This window comes from Cryptomeria japonica, chromosome 1, assembly GCF_030272615.1.
Source record: "Cryptomeria japonica chromosome 1, Sugi_1.0, whole genome shotgun sequence".
Taxonomy (NCBI): domain Eukaryota; kingdom Viridiplantae; phylum Streptophyta; class Pinopsida; order Cupressales; family Cupressaceae; genus Cryptomeria; species Cryptomeria japonica.
This window is the reverse complement of record NC_081405.1, coordinates 146,914,442-146,927,370: the sequence shown is the minus strand read 5'-3', so window position 1 is coordinate 146,927,370 and position 12,929 is coordinate 146,914,442. Positions and strand designations below refer to the sequence as shown.

Here is a 12,929-nt window from a genome sequence, read left to right as displayed (position 1 = left end):
AAGTTGCATTTGTAGGAAAATGCAAGTGGGGTGGGGATAATGATTTAAATAAATGTTTTATTTAATTTATTTAAAAGAGGAATAGGGGGATATAATTAAATAAATTGATTTTATTTATTTAATTAATTGAAATTTGATTTTGATGAATTAATTAAAATAAATTGAATAATTTATTTAATTAATAGAAGAATGTTTGGGGATGAATTAATTAAATATTAATTTAATTAATTGATGGCTAGTGGATTTTTAATCAAATAAATAGCAAATATTTATTTAATTAAGTTGGACAGATTTATGTGACTACAGGAAAAATATCTAAATGTGTGGACGAAGAAACAGAGAACAAAGTTTCATTCGATTTTTTAATACCAAAGACCGATTGAAGGTATAGAATTGCATCAAATTCTTGGTGGTGAACTTGAAATAGTGACAGCTCTACTACGTTGTAAATTATCGAAGATTATACAAAAGCAAGCCGTCATGAAAAGTAAAATTATTTATTTATTTATAGATTTAGAGAACTGATCCACTTTATTTGTTTTGTGGAAGAAATATGTGAAGTTTCCCCTTCGCTCTTCAAATAGGATGCATAAAATTCTCTTCACCACTATTGTTGACAGTACTGATGTTTGGAAATTTAATGTAAGAAAATGAATTTTAGTTGCAAAAATGGAAGTCTATCCATTCTCTGTGTTACCGCGTTCATAACTGGGCTTTTTGTCTTGGTTCCTGCTCAGCCAGGTCAGAAAATGAATAACTTGAGCATACATTATTATGTACTTGGCTTTGTTCAACTAATTATGATTTCTTCTGGCAAAACAGGATTCCTCAACATTGATTGCGGCGGGATAAGAAATTCCATTGATTCAGAGACAAATATGACCTGGATTGTAGATGCTAACTATATAGATGTTGGCAATATAGCAAACTTTTCTATGCCAAATACACCATTCCACATGCAGTCTCTGAGGTTTTTCCCAAGACCTCTAAATAAGTCTTGTTATCGGTTGCCTGTGAGTCCGAACGTAAACTATCTCTTGAGACTCTGGTTTCTATTTGGTGATTACAAGAAATTCCAAACAGTTCCCAGTTTTAATTTCTCCGTTGAGACGGAGGGATTTGTTACTCACAGGACCAAGACAGTTATCTATGCGCATGTACCAAGGATCACTGATATGATTTTAACAAGTCCCAATGGTGTATTTCAAGTTTGCTTGATTAGAAGTTTCGATGACACCGATCCTTTCATCTCTGCAATTCAGTTGAGAAGTCTTGTGAGTGGGATGTACAGTTTGCAAGTGAAACCCGGCATAATGTTGCACACCATTGGAAGATATGATCTTGGTAATAAATCACCCAAGGCTATCAGGTATGTATCAATTTCTTGGACACGCTTTTAGGCACGTTAATCATTGGAATCATGATAACCTAACAGATTCTGATATGCTTGCTTAGGTATCCTCAAGATGAATTCGATCGCATTTGGTCTTTAGACAACGCTTTAAGTTTAAGGACCAATAATCAAGCAATATCCAAATGTTCGGTGGACTTCTTCGGCAAGAAAAATAATAGCAGGAATTTTCCTCCAACAGTTGTTTTGCAGACAGCGCTTATGGTGGAAACAGCTACACAGCCTTTAAATATCTTTCTAGAAGCAGTGGAAGGCCAAAACTTAATTGTATTATATTTTGCAGAGACCCAGGTCCTGAATGCTTCTGAATATAGGAAATTCAAAATTGTGATAAATGATATTGTAGTTCGCAATATAAGCTTGGATGTGAAAAGTAATTTTGTAGAGCTGCCGGTGACATACAACAACACTGGACTGGCTGTAAATGTTTCTCTCGAGACTATTGAAGATGAGCCTGGTAAATCTAACCGCAAGGCACTCATTAACGGGCTTGAGTATTATAATATAGTCCCCACGGAGCCGCTCACTGATGCAAGCGATGGTAAGTTTCAGCTTTCGATTACAGCTCAAGCTCTGAGATACTGTTGTTATTTGCAAATGAACAACTGGATATCTCTTACCTGCAGTTAGTGCGCTTTCGTCTATTAAAACTGCTTTTGGCATGAAGAACTGGACATCTGATCCTTGCTTTTGTATTTCATGGGAGGGAATCAGATGCAACAAAAACAACACAGTTAGAGTTGTAGAAGTGTAAGTTGAAACATATCACTGAATTGTATCTTGTGCTATGTCAAAAGTGTTGTTTACAATAAACTGATGAGAGTTTGTTATCAATCTGATCTTTACCATTAGCAATCTATCGGGAAGGAATCTGTTTGGATCGGTACCAAGTCGCATCAATGACTTAATTGCATTGAGAAGCATGTGAGAATTCTTCATATATTGCTTCTTTCTTTTTGGTCTGTTTTCGATTGCTTAATGTATTATTACAAACTGTATAAAGGTTTTTAATATTCACTCGCTACTTCTTTTCTATATTTTACTTTGAACAGTTCCTTCCAGGAAAACCATTTATCAGGATTTCTACCAGATCTGTGCAACTTAGGAAGATTGGAGATACTGTGAGTCCGTTGCACATGTTTTTAAATTGTGATGTTCGCTGATTCTTTGAATGATTGTTTCAAACACAAAATAATTATTTCAATGGTATTTTCAGGCGACTTCAAAACAACAATTTCAGCGGTATCTTCCCAGACTGTCTGTCCAAATTGAAAAATTTAAAGGAATTGTAAGTTCTTTTAATTCTGGGATATTTCGATTATTTTTTGTATTTCCATGATATGTAGAGTGAATTTGTGTATGCGTTTTATCTCTCTGCCAGAAATCTAGAGAACAATAATTTCAGCGGAGTTTTACCCCAAGAACTTATGTGTAATAAATTATTGGACCTTAGGTAATGTCTAATCTTTTCTCTTTTAAACCAATATACACAGATTGATTTCGTTATTTTCGCATAAATTCTTAAAAGGGTAGAAATCAGACTCGGGGTTATAAGTTACTACGATCATCCAATTTGATAATTTGTAAAATTCTCTTCTGCAGGTACTCTGGGAATCCATATCTCCACAAAGTTGAAAATAATTGCCACTCCAAGGATAACAAAATTAAGATTGTGGTTGTATCAGTAATAGGTGCTCTCCTCGGTGGTTCGCTGGTGGTGATATTCGTCATTATGTACCAACGAAGAAGATGCATGAAGGCAAAAGGTAAGATGAATCATCACCCATTAGGTAAGGAGAGGGATTTCACATAGTTCTTTCAAAAACCAAATTTTGGTACTTTTCATTGAAACATTATTCATAGATGCGTTATCTGTAGTTATGTTTTGTAAACAAAATTGCAGATGTAGGTTTAATAGCGATCATGGAACCAAACACCTCGAGTTGCCGTTCATTCAGTCTGTTGGAGATGAAAACTGCCACAATCAATTTCAGCCAAAAGATCGGAGAGGGCGGTTTCGGAAGTGTTTACTTTGGCAGGTTACCTGATGGAAAAGATGTGGCTGTAAAGCTGCTCTCCTCCTCCTCAAAACAAGGACTGGCAGAGTTCCTGAACGAGGTAATGTCAAAGACCTAAATACACCTCAATATTGTTCACTGTAATAGTTCTCACATAGGACTGAAGATGAAAGATCGAAGTTTACGTTCAACAGTAATTAAACTTGTATGTTTTAGCTGTGGTTTACGTTCAACAGTAAATAAACTTGTATGTTTTAGCTGTTAAGGACTGATGATGGATTGGTCAAGGAGGGACTAGTAGTTTAGTTGGTAGACCATTCCAATAATAGCTAGAAGGTCTTAGATTCTAGTTGTAATTAGTCCATATGAATATTAGTTTAAGGACTGATGATGGGCTGGCTGAGGGACTGGTTGACGGACTAGTAGTTCAACATTTAACATTAGAATCAGCCTAGAATCACAAATACATGCAATATTGCTTAACAGATTTTTAAGATAAGCCATACCAACACTAATGCGTCACAAGCACATGCGGTGTGTGTTTTTTAATGGATTTTGCAAATAGGCCACACTCACACTAACAATAGGCTGGTCAGTCCTATTTTCCAACAACAAATTCAGCTCAAAGAAATATGACATCAAAATAAAACTATCTTTTGATCCAAAAATATGGAACCAAGCAGCGTAATATAATACTTGAATCTCGCTTCAACCTAACTATTATCCAACCATTACAACATTTAACAGCTGCTAGCTCAAATCTTCATATATAAACCATGGTTCTCATCCTTTTTCTGCACCCTTTGTTTACAAACAGCTGTATTTTCTGTTGATGCAAGAATTATTAATAAATTTACTCTTATTTTAAAAACGTGGTTACCTCCGTTCAAGGTGCGACTTCTTCCTTCTGCTGCGATCTTACTTTTCACTTAATCCTTGGCAATGGTGGCTGGAGAAAAATTCTCTGCCGCGGTTTCTCCCACTGATTCCTCTTAATCATTAATGGAAGCAATTTTATTAAGAAGGCAGCTACAACAGCTTGTCTTTCTTGCTTAACTTCTCAGACTGATGCAATTAAACAAAAAGACTTCCCAGCCCTATAGAGCTACTTAAGGGTAACGGGATGCAAACTTTTGTAATATAGAATACATCATATGGTCGCCTCAATCGGGATGCAGAAAACTACAAAGGGACTTCAACAGTCAATAGCATCACCGTTCTTAGCCTATACAGCTGATACAACACATACCATCTGGCTCTCCAGACTAATAAACCTTCGGCTCTGATACCAGTATATGGAATGAAAGAGAACAGAAATAAAACAAACACATAGTTTATATTGATCAGACATAAAAAACTACATGGATTGTTTGAGCTTCAGCTCTTCACACAAACACCTTGACATTTTACTTTTCGAACAGGGGAGTGAATAAGAAACAGAGCACAACAAACGCTCTTTTATTAAACAGAAACTCAAACATTACAACAGAATCAGCACCTGAGCTTTAACTTTTTTCATACATGAAATTATATAGTTTGAAATATCTTTGAACAGACCCCCATTCTCTCTTCATATGCCCAGCACACTAATTTTTTGTTTTCTACAGTCAAAAGGCAAACATCTAGACTCTTCTATCATTTTCTAGTAAGAGGGAAAACCAAAATATCAAATAACAATCTTGCATATTGTACGTTGAACCGTCTGGAGGAACCTGGAGGAGTAAATGCAAATTCATCTGAATCTAAGTAAAATCCATTTGTGTCATGTCTGCAGATGTCTTTGAGCATACAGATGATATGAGTCAGGATAGGTGAGATTAGACTCGAACATTTACCTGCTGTTTTCCACAGCCTCATACAGGTCTATGGAGTTGGCCTTATCAAGGAGTGAGTTGCTGAATACAAAGCTAACCGATATATAGAAAAATCAAAACTATGGATGGATGGTTACATGGTTCTCTGCCAAATTATTAGTATGGTTCACAACTCAAGGTCTGGAAAATCACAAATATTAATGAAAAGATGGGATAAGCTTTGGAAGGCAGAATAGGAGCTAAGGTTGATAAATGTCTTCATAATGATGTAGGCTGCCCTCTGCCAGGTGACTTGTGAATGCACAATGGTAGTTGTGATTACATTTTCTAACACATGAACTGTAACTCAAGATTAAATGTAGAAAACTTGATCCCTCATAAACAACTTCATTAATTACCATTTGTAAAAGCTATTCCAAACTTGATGTCCATTTTTTTTGTTGGTGATCAGATCAATCTCCTATCTCGAGTAAATCACAGGAATTTGGTGTCTTTGATTGGCTACTGCAACGACTCGAAGGAACTTATGCTTGTGTATGAACATTTGTGTGGAGGATCTCTTAAGGACCACCTCTACGGTAGGATAGTTCTTCATTACGAAAAAAATCATATTAGTTTGAAACACACAGACTCATGATTATGTCCTTCCTCCAGGATCTCTATCAAACATTTCTACACTTGATTGGAAAACTAGACTTCGCGTAGCTCTAGACGCTGCTCAAGGTAATACAGTGTACTGCCCCTTGTTATTTCTTCCAGTAGAACAAAATTAATAAACTAATGCCTTTGATTCTTTATTTTTCTTAATATCCAATGTATTTCAAGGACTGGAATACCTACATGTAAGCTGCACACCAAAAATCGTTCATAGAGATGTGAAAAGCTCAAACATCCTCCTCGACACCAATATGCGGGCAAAATTGGCAGATTTCGGTCTTTCAAAAATCATTGGCGATGACGTAATCTCTGTTAGAATTTAATCCCAATTGCAGGGAACTTTAATGCATCCGTATACTCCTCCTGCAAGCTCAACTACTCCTCTCTCTTCTCGCCTCCGTTTTAGGACAGTTTTTGAATTTGGTTTGATGGCATATCCTGATCATATCTTTCTCTGCACGGTAGCTGCTAAGTCAGCATTAAATATAATTAATTAGTTTTTGTTTTCCCCCCATACGATGGAATTTATTTTTGGCTTATGACAAAAAGGCTAAGTTCATAATTTTTTTAAGACAGAAATATATGTGAAAAAGGGCATCGCACGGGTAAGAAAAACAGGGCAGAACAGGGAGAACAGAGAGCAGAATCAGAACAGGGGTTTCCATTTTTTCATGTCTAAGAAACTATTTGAAGAGCTCAAGCTCTGTCTTATTTGTATGGTTTGATATTTGAATGAATGAAGAGAAGGACTGGTTATTTGAATGTTTTTGTCTCTTGTTTTCAGAGCAGATTAACTTTAGATTTCTTTCAGTATTTTCTGTCTCTATTTTGCCCTTCTCTGTTTGTTCATCTCTGCCTCCAGAACTAGCTCGACATCTCCCCCTTAATCACAATTGCTACCATCTATGATGCCCAATCGATCTCTTTGATAGACAAAACTTTCTTTTCCCAATGCCTTGGTGAAGATATCTGCACATTGATCTTGAGACCTGCAAAATTCCAAAAAGATTTCTCCATTGCTGATTAGTTCTCTAATGAAATGATATCTAGTGTCAATACGTTTGCTTCTCTTGTGGAATACTGGATTCTTTGACAATGCTATGGCTGAATTGTTGTCACAGTAGATCTTTGTTGCCTCCTCTTGTTCTTGTTTGAGATCTTTCAAAACTCTTCTCATCCAAACTGCTTGACATGATGCACTTGTGGCTGCTACATACTCTGCTTCAGCTGATGAAAGAGTGACAATTGGTTGTTTCTTTGAAGACCATGAAACTACACCTGTTCCAAAATGAAAGACATAGCCGGAAGTGCTCTTCCTATCATCAATGCTTCCAGCACTATCACTATCCATGTATCCTATGAGTTTGAACTCTTTTGAACTTGAATATTGGATCCCATAATTCTTGGTTCCACTCACATATCTCAAAATTCTTTTACCAGCTTGCCAATGTGAAACTTTTGGAGACTCCATGAACCTTGAAATCAAACTTACACCATACATAATGTTTGGCCTTGTTGCTGTTAAATACATGAGGCTTCCAACAAGTTTTTTATACAAAGTTGGATTTACCTCAATTCCTTTGTCATCTTTACTCAATTTCAAACCTGTCACAATTGGTGTTGGGGCTGATTTGCATTTCATCATATTAAACCTCTTCAAAATGTCATTTGCATATTTTGTTTGAGAGATGAATATACCATTTTCATTTTGATTCACCTCAATGCCAAGAAAATACTTCATTAAACCCAAATCAGTCATCTCAAATTCTTTCTTCATATCTGATTTGAACTTGTCAATTGATAGATCACCCGTGAATACTAAGTCATCAACATATAAGCAAACAATTATGATCTCACCTTGCTCATTCATTTTGGTGTATAAAGTAGGCTCACTGCTGCACCTATTGAATCTATTTTGTAAAAGATAAGAGTCAGTTTTGCTATACCATGCCCTTGGGGCTTGTTTGAGTCCATAAAGAGCCTTCTTGAGCTTGTAAACCTTGTTTTCATGACCCAAAGTCTCATAACCAGGTGGTTGTTCCACATAGACTTCTTCTTCTAAAATGCCATTCAAGAAAGCTGATTTCACGTCCATTTGATATACTGCCCATTTGTTTTGAGCTGCTATGGCCAATATTGTTCTTACGATGTCCATACGAGCAACTGGTGCAAATGTCTCATTGTAGTCTATTCCGGGTTGTTGAGAGTAACCCTTTGCTACTAACCTTGCCTTATGTTTTTGGACATCACCATTTGCATTCAATTTGGTTTTGTAAACCCATTTCACTCCAATCACCTCTTTTCCTTGTGGAAGATTCACCAACTCCCATGTTTGATTCTTTTCAATAGAATCTATTTCTTCATCCATTGCAAGCATCCATTTTTCTTCTTTAATTGCTTCTTCAAAATGAATTGGATCATCTACATGTGAATATAAAGCAAAAAGAGAAGTCTGTCCTTCATTGTTTCCACCTTCATTTTGCTCATAAATCTCTCTTAAACTTCTGATTTTTTGTCTTCTTAAGCTTGCCAATGTAGGATTTGACATGTCACTTGATGTAGACCCTGTGGAATGTGGACTTGCTGTCCCTGCACTAAAAATCCCTATTGTTGATGGTGTTTGCTGCCTATTTACTTGAGTGTTTGTTTGCATACGTGACGCTGTTCTTACACTTGATGATGGTGTTGCTTGACTACCTTGTTGTCCTTGAATGGGTGTAGGAGGACTGACATTTGGAAGACTGCCTGCTGCTATATCATCTTCATTTTCTTCTTGTGGTAAAGTGGCTACAATATTAATGGTTTTATCCATGGTTCCATCCCATGCTTCATCTTCTACAAATTGAACATCCCTGCTGATTATTACCTTCTTGTTGATTGGATTATATAGCTTGTATGCCTTGGATTCATTACTATATCCCACAAATATGCATTTTTCTCCTTTGTTGTCTAATTTTCTTCTCAATTGATTAGATACATGTGCATATGCAACACATCCAAAAACTCTCATGTGAGCAACATTATGTTTTCTTCCACTCCAAGCTTCTTCCGGAATTATATTCTTCACACTTTTTGTTGGACATCTATTCATTATATAGGCTGCACATGATATAGCTTCAGCCCAATACTCATTTGGCAAATGTTTGGCCTTCAACATGCTTCTAGCCATTTCCATGATTGTCCTATTTTTCCTTTCAGCTACCCCATTTTGTTGAGGTGTGTAGCTAGTGGTGAATTGCTTGTGGATTCCATGTTTCTTGCAAAATCTTAGAAGATCATTTGAGATGTATTCACCACCTCTATCCGTTCTCAATGCTTTGATGTAGTGACCACTTTGTTTTTCAACTAGAGCTTTGAATTGACAAAAATATTCAAACACTTCACTTTTATGCTTTAGAAAGTAAACCCATGTTTTCCTTGAGTAATCATCAATAAATGTTAAAAAGTAGAATCTACCACCTATTGAGGGTGTTTGCATTGGGCCACACAAATCTGAATGGATTATCTCCAAAGGTGCCTTAGCTCTCATTGACATACCTGCTAGAAATAATTCTCTATGCTGCTTTCCAAAGATGCACCCTTCACATACTCTTTCCGGTTTCTCAATTAAAGGCAATCCATTGACCATGCTTTTCCTATGAAGTAGATTTAAAGCTACAAAATTTAAATGCCCAAATCTTAGATGCCAAAGCCAGTTTTCATCTTTAATTTCTGCTTGAAAGATTACTTGAGTGACTGCTGTAGTTTTTTCTTCATCCTCTTGTGAGTTTGTTGGGGGGGTCCTTGAGAAAATTCAATTTTTAAATCAGGTTTTATCCTTAATGGAAACATCCTATTGTTTGTCATTTGAACCTTTGCTATGAGCTGATTGCTTGGATATTTGTCTAAAATTATGCACTCTTTGTTTTTGAAAGAGACTCTATAACCCTTTTGGACAAGCTGCCCAATGCTCATTAGATTATGTTTTAAACCGGGAACAAAATAGACATCGGTTAGATGTTTCTTCTCCCCCTTCTTGGTTAGAATGTTGATGTTCCCTTTTCCTTTGACTTCAACTTTATTATCATTGCCCAAAGTTACATCAGACTTTATGTTGTTATCCAAACTAGAAAACATTTCTAAATTCTCTGTCATATGATTGCTACAACCTGAATCTAAGAACCATACATCTTTTTCATTTGCTTGAGCAACATTGCATGCCAAAAACATAGTGCGCTGTTCTGATTTTTGGTTTTGATTTTCTTTTATGAAATTTGCATTTTGCTGCCTAGAGTCATATTGTTTCTTTCTACATTCATTCATATAATGCCCAAATTTCTTGCAATAGTGAAATAGTGACGTTGGACTTGAGATTTGTCATACCTTTGGATTTGAAGGTGATTTTGAGATGGATTTTGACATGAATATTGGCTGCTACCTCTTCCACTTGAGCTTGATGGGCTGCCTCCTCTTCCTCTATGAAAATTTCTTCCTCTACCTCTGAAATTTGATCTACCTCTGCCTCTACCATGGCTGATTAAAACTTGAGACTTGAATGCATGCTCCAACGAAGTGTTTGCTGTCCTACTCAGCCTATGTTCGTGAGAAATAAGAGATGCATGAAGCTCATCAACTGAAAACTGTGAGAGATCTTTTGTCTCCTCTATGGTTAGAGCAATTGATTCAAATTTTGTGGGCAAACTCCTTAAAATCTTTTCAACCACTCTTTGATCTTCAAGTGTCTCTCCATGAGATCTGATTTGATTTACTAATCCAATGATTCGAGTGAAGAATGAATCTACTGATTCAGTGTCCTTCATATATATTGTTTCAAAGTACCTTCTTAACATTTGTAGTTTGGCTGTCTTCACCTTTGTCATTCCTTGGTAGGCTGTTTGGAGAATATCCCATGCTTGTTTTGATTTTGATGCACCTTGAATCCTTGGAAAAAATGCTTTCATGAACTCCTTGAAAGATGAAGAAGAGAGCTTTTGAATCCTTCTTTCTATTTTCCTTCAATAAATCTTTATCTGCTTGAGACAATGCATTATATGCTGCTGTGTCTATTGGTTCTGGGTAGCCATTCTCAACAAGCTCCCATAAATCTTGAGCACTAAACAATGCCTTCATTGTGATTGCCCAGTAGTCATAGTTCTTGTCATTAAATTGAGGAATTTGTGGGTTTGTCAAGCTTGTGCTTGCCATTGTTGGCTGTGAATACCCTTGATCAGAAAATAAACTTTGTTGAAGCTTTTTGTTGATGAAGCTCCTGCACTAATAACCTTCAGTTCTTCCTTAAAGCTTTCCTTGAGCAACCTTTGGCTCTGATCAACCTGCTCTGATACCACGAGCTGGTTCTGGAGGCGGAGATGAACAAACAGAGAAGGGCAAAATAGAGACAGAAAATACTGGAAGAAATCTAAAGTTAATCTGCTCTGAAAACAAGAGACAAAAACATTCAAATAACCAGTCCTTCTCTTCATTCATTCAAATATCAAACCATACAAATAAGACAGAGCTTGATCTCTTCAAATAGTTTCTTAGACATGAAAAATGGAAACCCCTGTTCTGATTCTGCTCTCTGTTCTCCCTGTTCTACCCTCTTTTTCTTACTCGTGCGATGCCCTTTTTCACATATATCTCTGTCTTAAAAAAATTATGAACTTAGCCTTTTTGTCATAAGCCAAAAATAAATTCCATCGTATGGGGGGAAAACAAAAACTAATTAATTATATTTAATGCTGACTTAGCAGCTACCGTGCAGAGAAAGATATGATCAGGATATGCCATCAAACCAAATTCAAAAACTGTCCTAAAACGGAAGCGAGAAGAGAGAGGAGTAGTTGAGCTTGCAGGAGGAGTATACGGATGCATTAAAGTTCCCTGCAATTGGGATTAAATTCTAACAATCTCAAGCCACATAACAACAACCATCAAAGGAACTGTGGGATACTTAGATCCAGAGTAAACTATCTTATATTCTAGTCGCTCTGAGACTTTTTAAGTTTTTGTAGAAGCATCAACTGCCATACTATTCTAATACCCACTGCCATACTATTCTAATACCCACTGAGACTTTAACATTGAATTTTTTTTTTCAGTTTTTGTAGAAGCATCAACTGCCATACTATTCTAATACCCACACTTGCTTTTCTTAATGAAAGGTATTTTCATACGAATAAGTTAACAGAGAGAAGCGATGTATATAGCTTTGGGGTAGTTTTGTTGGAGATGATATGCGGGAGGAAAGCAATTAATCCAGAGCTATGTGAAGAGGAGATGAGCCTTTTGAAATGGGTGAGCCTTTAAATAAATAACACTTTACCATCTACCAAAGTTTTATTTCACTTAGCTCGTATCGTTTTAAATATAGGTAGATCTGATAGAACTATAATATGTATGCATTTTATTTCTCGTCAGGTAATGCTTAATGTCGAGGGGAACGACGATTATGTTGGTCCACTGAAAGGCATCATAGACCACAAGTTGTGTATGTCTGATATCGACATGAAATCTCTCTATCCTGTATTTAATCTGTCGCTTAAATGCATTCAGACTGAAGGATCCAAGAGGCCGACCATAACTGACATAGTAATACGGATAAAAGAAGCCATGGATATAATTATGTCCGAATATTCAACTGAAGTGGTAAATGAGCCTCTATGCTCCGCTGAATGTAGCTACAGCCTACTTGATGTTGGCAGATAATAGCAAATGATATTGTAGCCAATCTCAGTTCGGTCATGACATAACAATCCAAATTCTCTATGGCCGTGATTTCAAACATTTATAAGTACTGTAGGAATTTTACATTCCCGTTTAATCTGAAGGGACTACGAGTAAAACAAACAGTCTTCTGAATTGCATCTGAAGCTTCTTTAGAAGAAGTAGGTTTTGATTATTTCAGGAATAGATATATTATTTCTTGCTTTGACCGATGCCGTTTTCTATACAGATCTCATATTCCTGATCACGCTGAGCCTCTTGACAAGTTGATGCTCTTATTTTAAAAATAGGAATAATTATTTAGGATTATCTTGGTATTTGTAT

The 12,929-nt window shown here is 36.3% G+C and overlaps 1 protein-coding gene across 4 annotated transcripts; it reads left to right on the top strand.

Annotated features, from left to right (window-relative positions):
* The first annotated feature begins 542 nt into the window (after positions 1-542).
* LOC131027386 (probable LRR receptor-like serine/threonine-protein kinase At1g67720) lies at positions 543-12,728 on the top strand. Of its 4 annotated transcripts, XR_009102491.2 has the most exons (14): positions 543-741; positions 823-1,369; positions 1,456-1,952; positions 2,038-2,161; positions 2,264-2,335; positions 2,464-2,532; positions 2,628-2,699; positions 2,793-2,864; positions 3,014-3,177; positions 3,315-3,529; positions 5,695-5,821; positions 5,898-5,966; positions 12,044-12,176; positions 12,300-12,728. XR_009102491.2 is itself a non-coding variant. In XM_057957424.2 (13 exons), the coding sequence occupies exons 1-13, from the start codon at positions 651-653 to the stop codon at positions 6,221-6,223; spliced, it is 2,274 nt and encodes a 757-aa protein (XP_057813407.2). In that variant the 5' UTR covers positions 543-650; the 3' UTR covers positions 6,224-9,433. The 4 variants fall into 4 exon arrangements, 2 of the variants coding, with proteins under 2 accessions (XP_057813407.2, XP_057813425.2); XM_057957424.2 differs by lacking the exons at positions 12,044-12,176; positions 12,300-12,728 and adding an exon at positions 6,069-9,433; XR_009102493.2 differs by lacking the exons at positions 5,695-5,821; positions 5,898-5,966.
* The last annotated feature ends 201 nt before the right edge of the window (positions 12,729-12,929 follow it).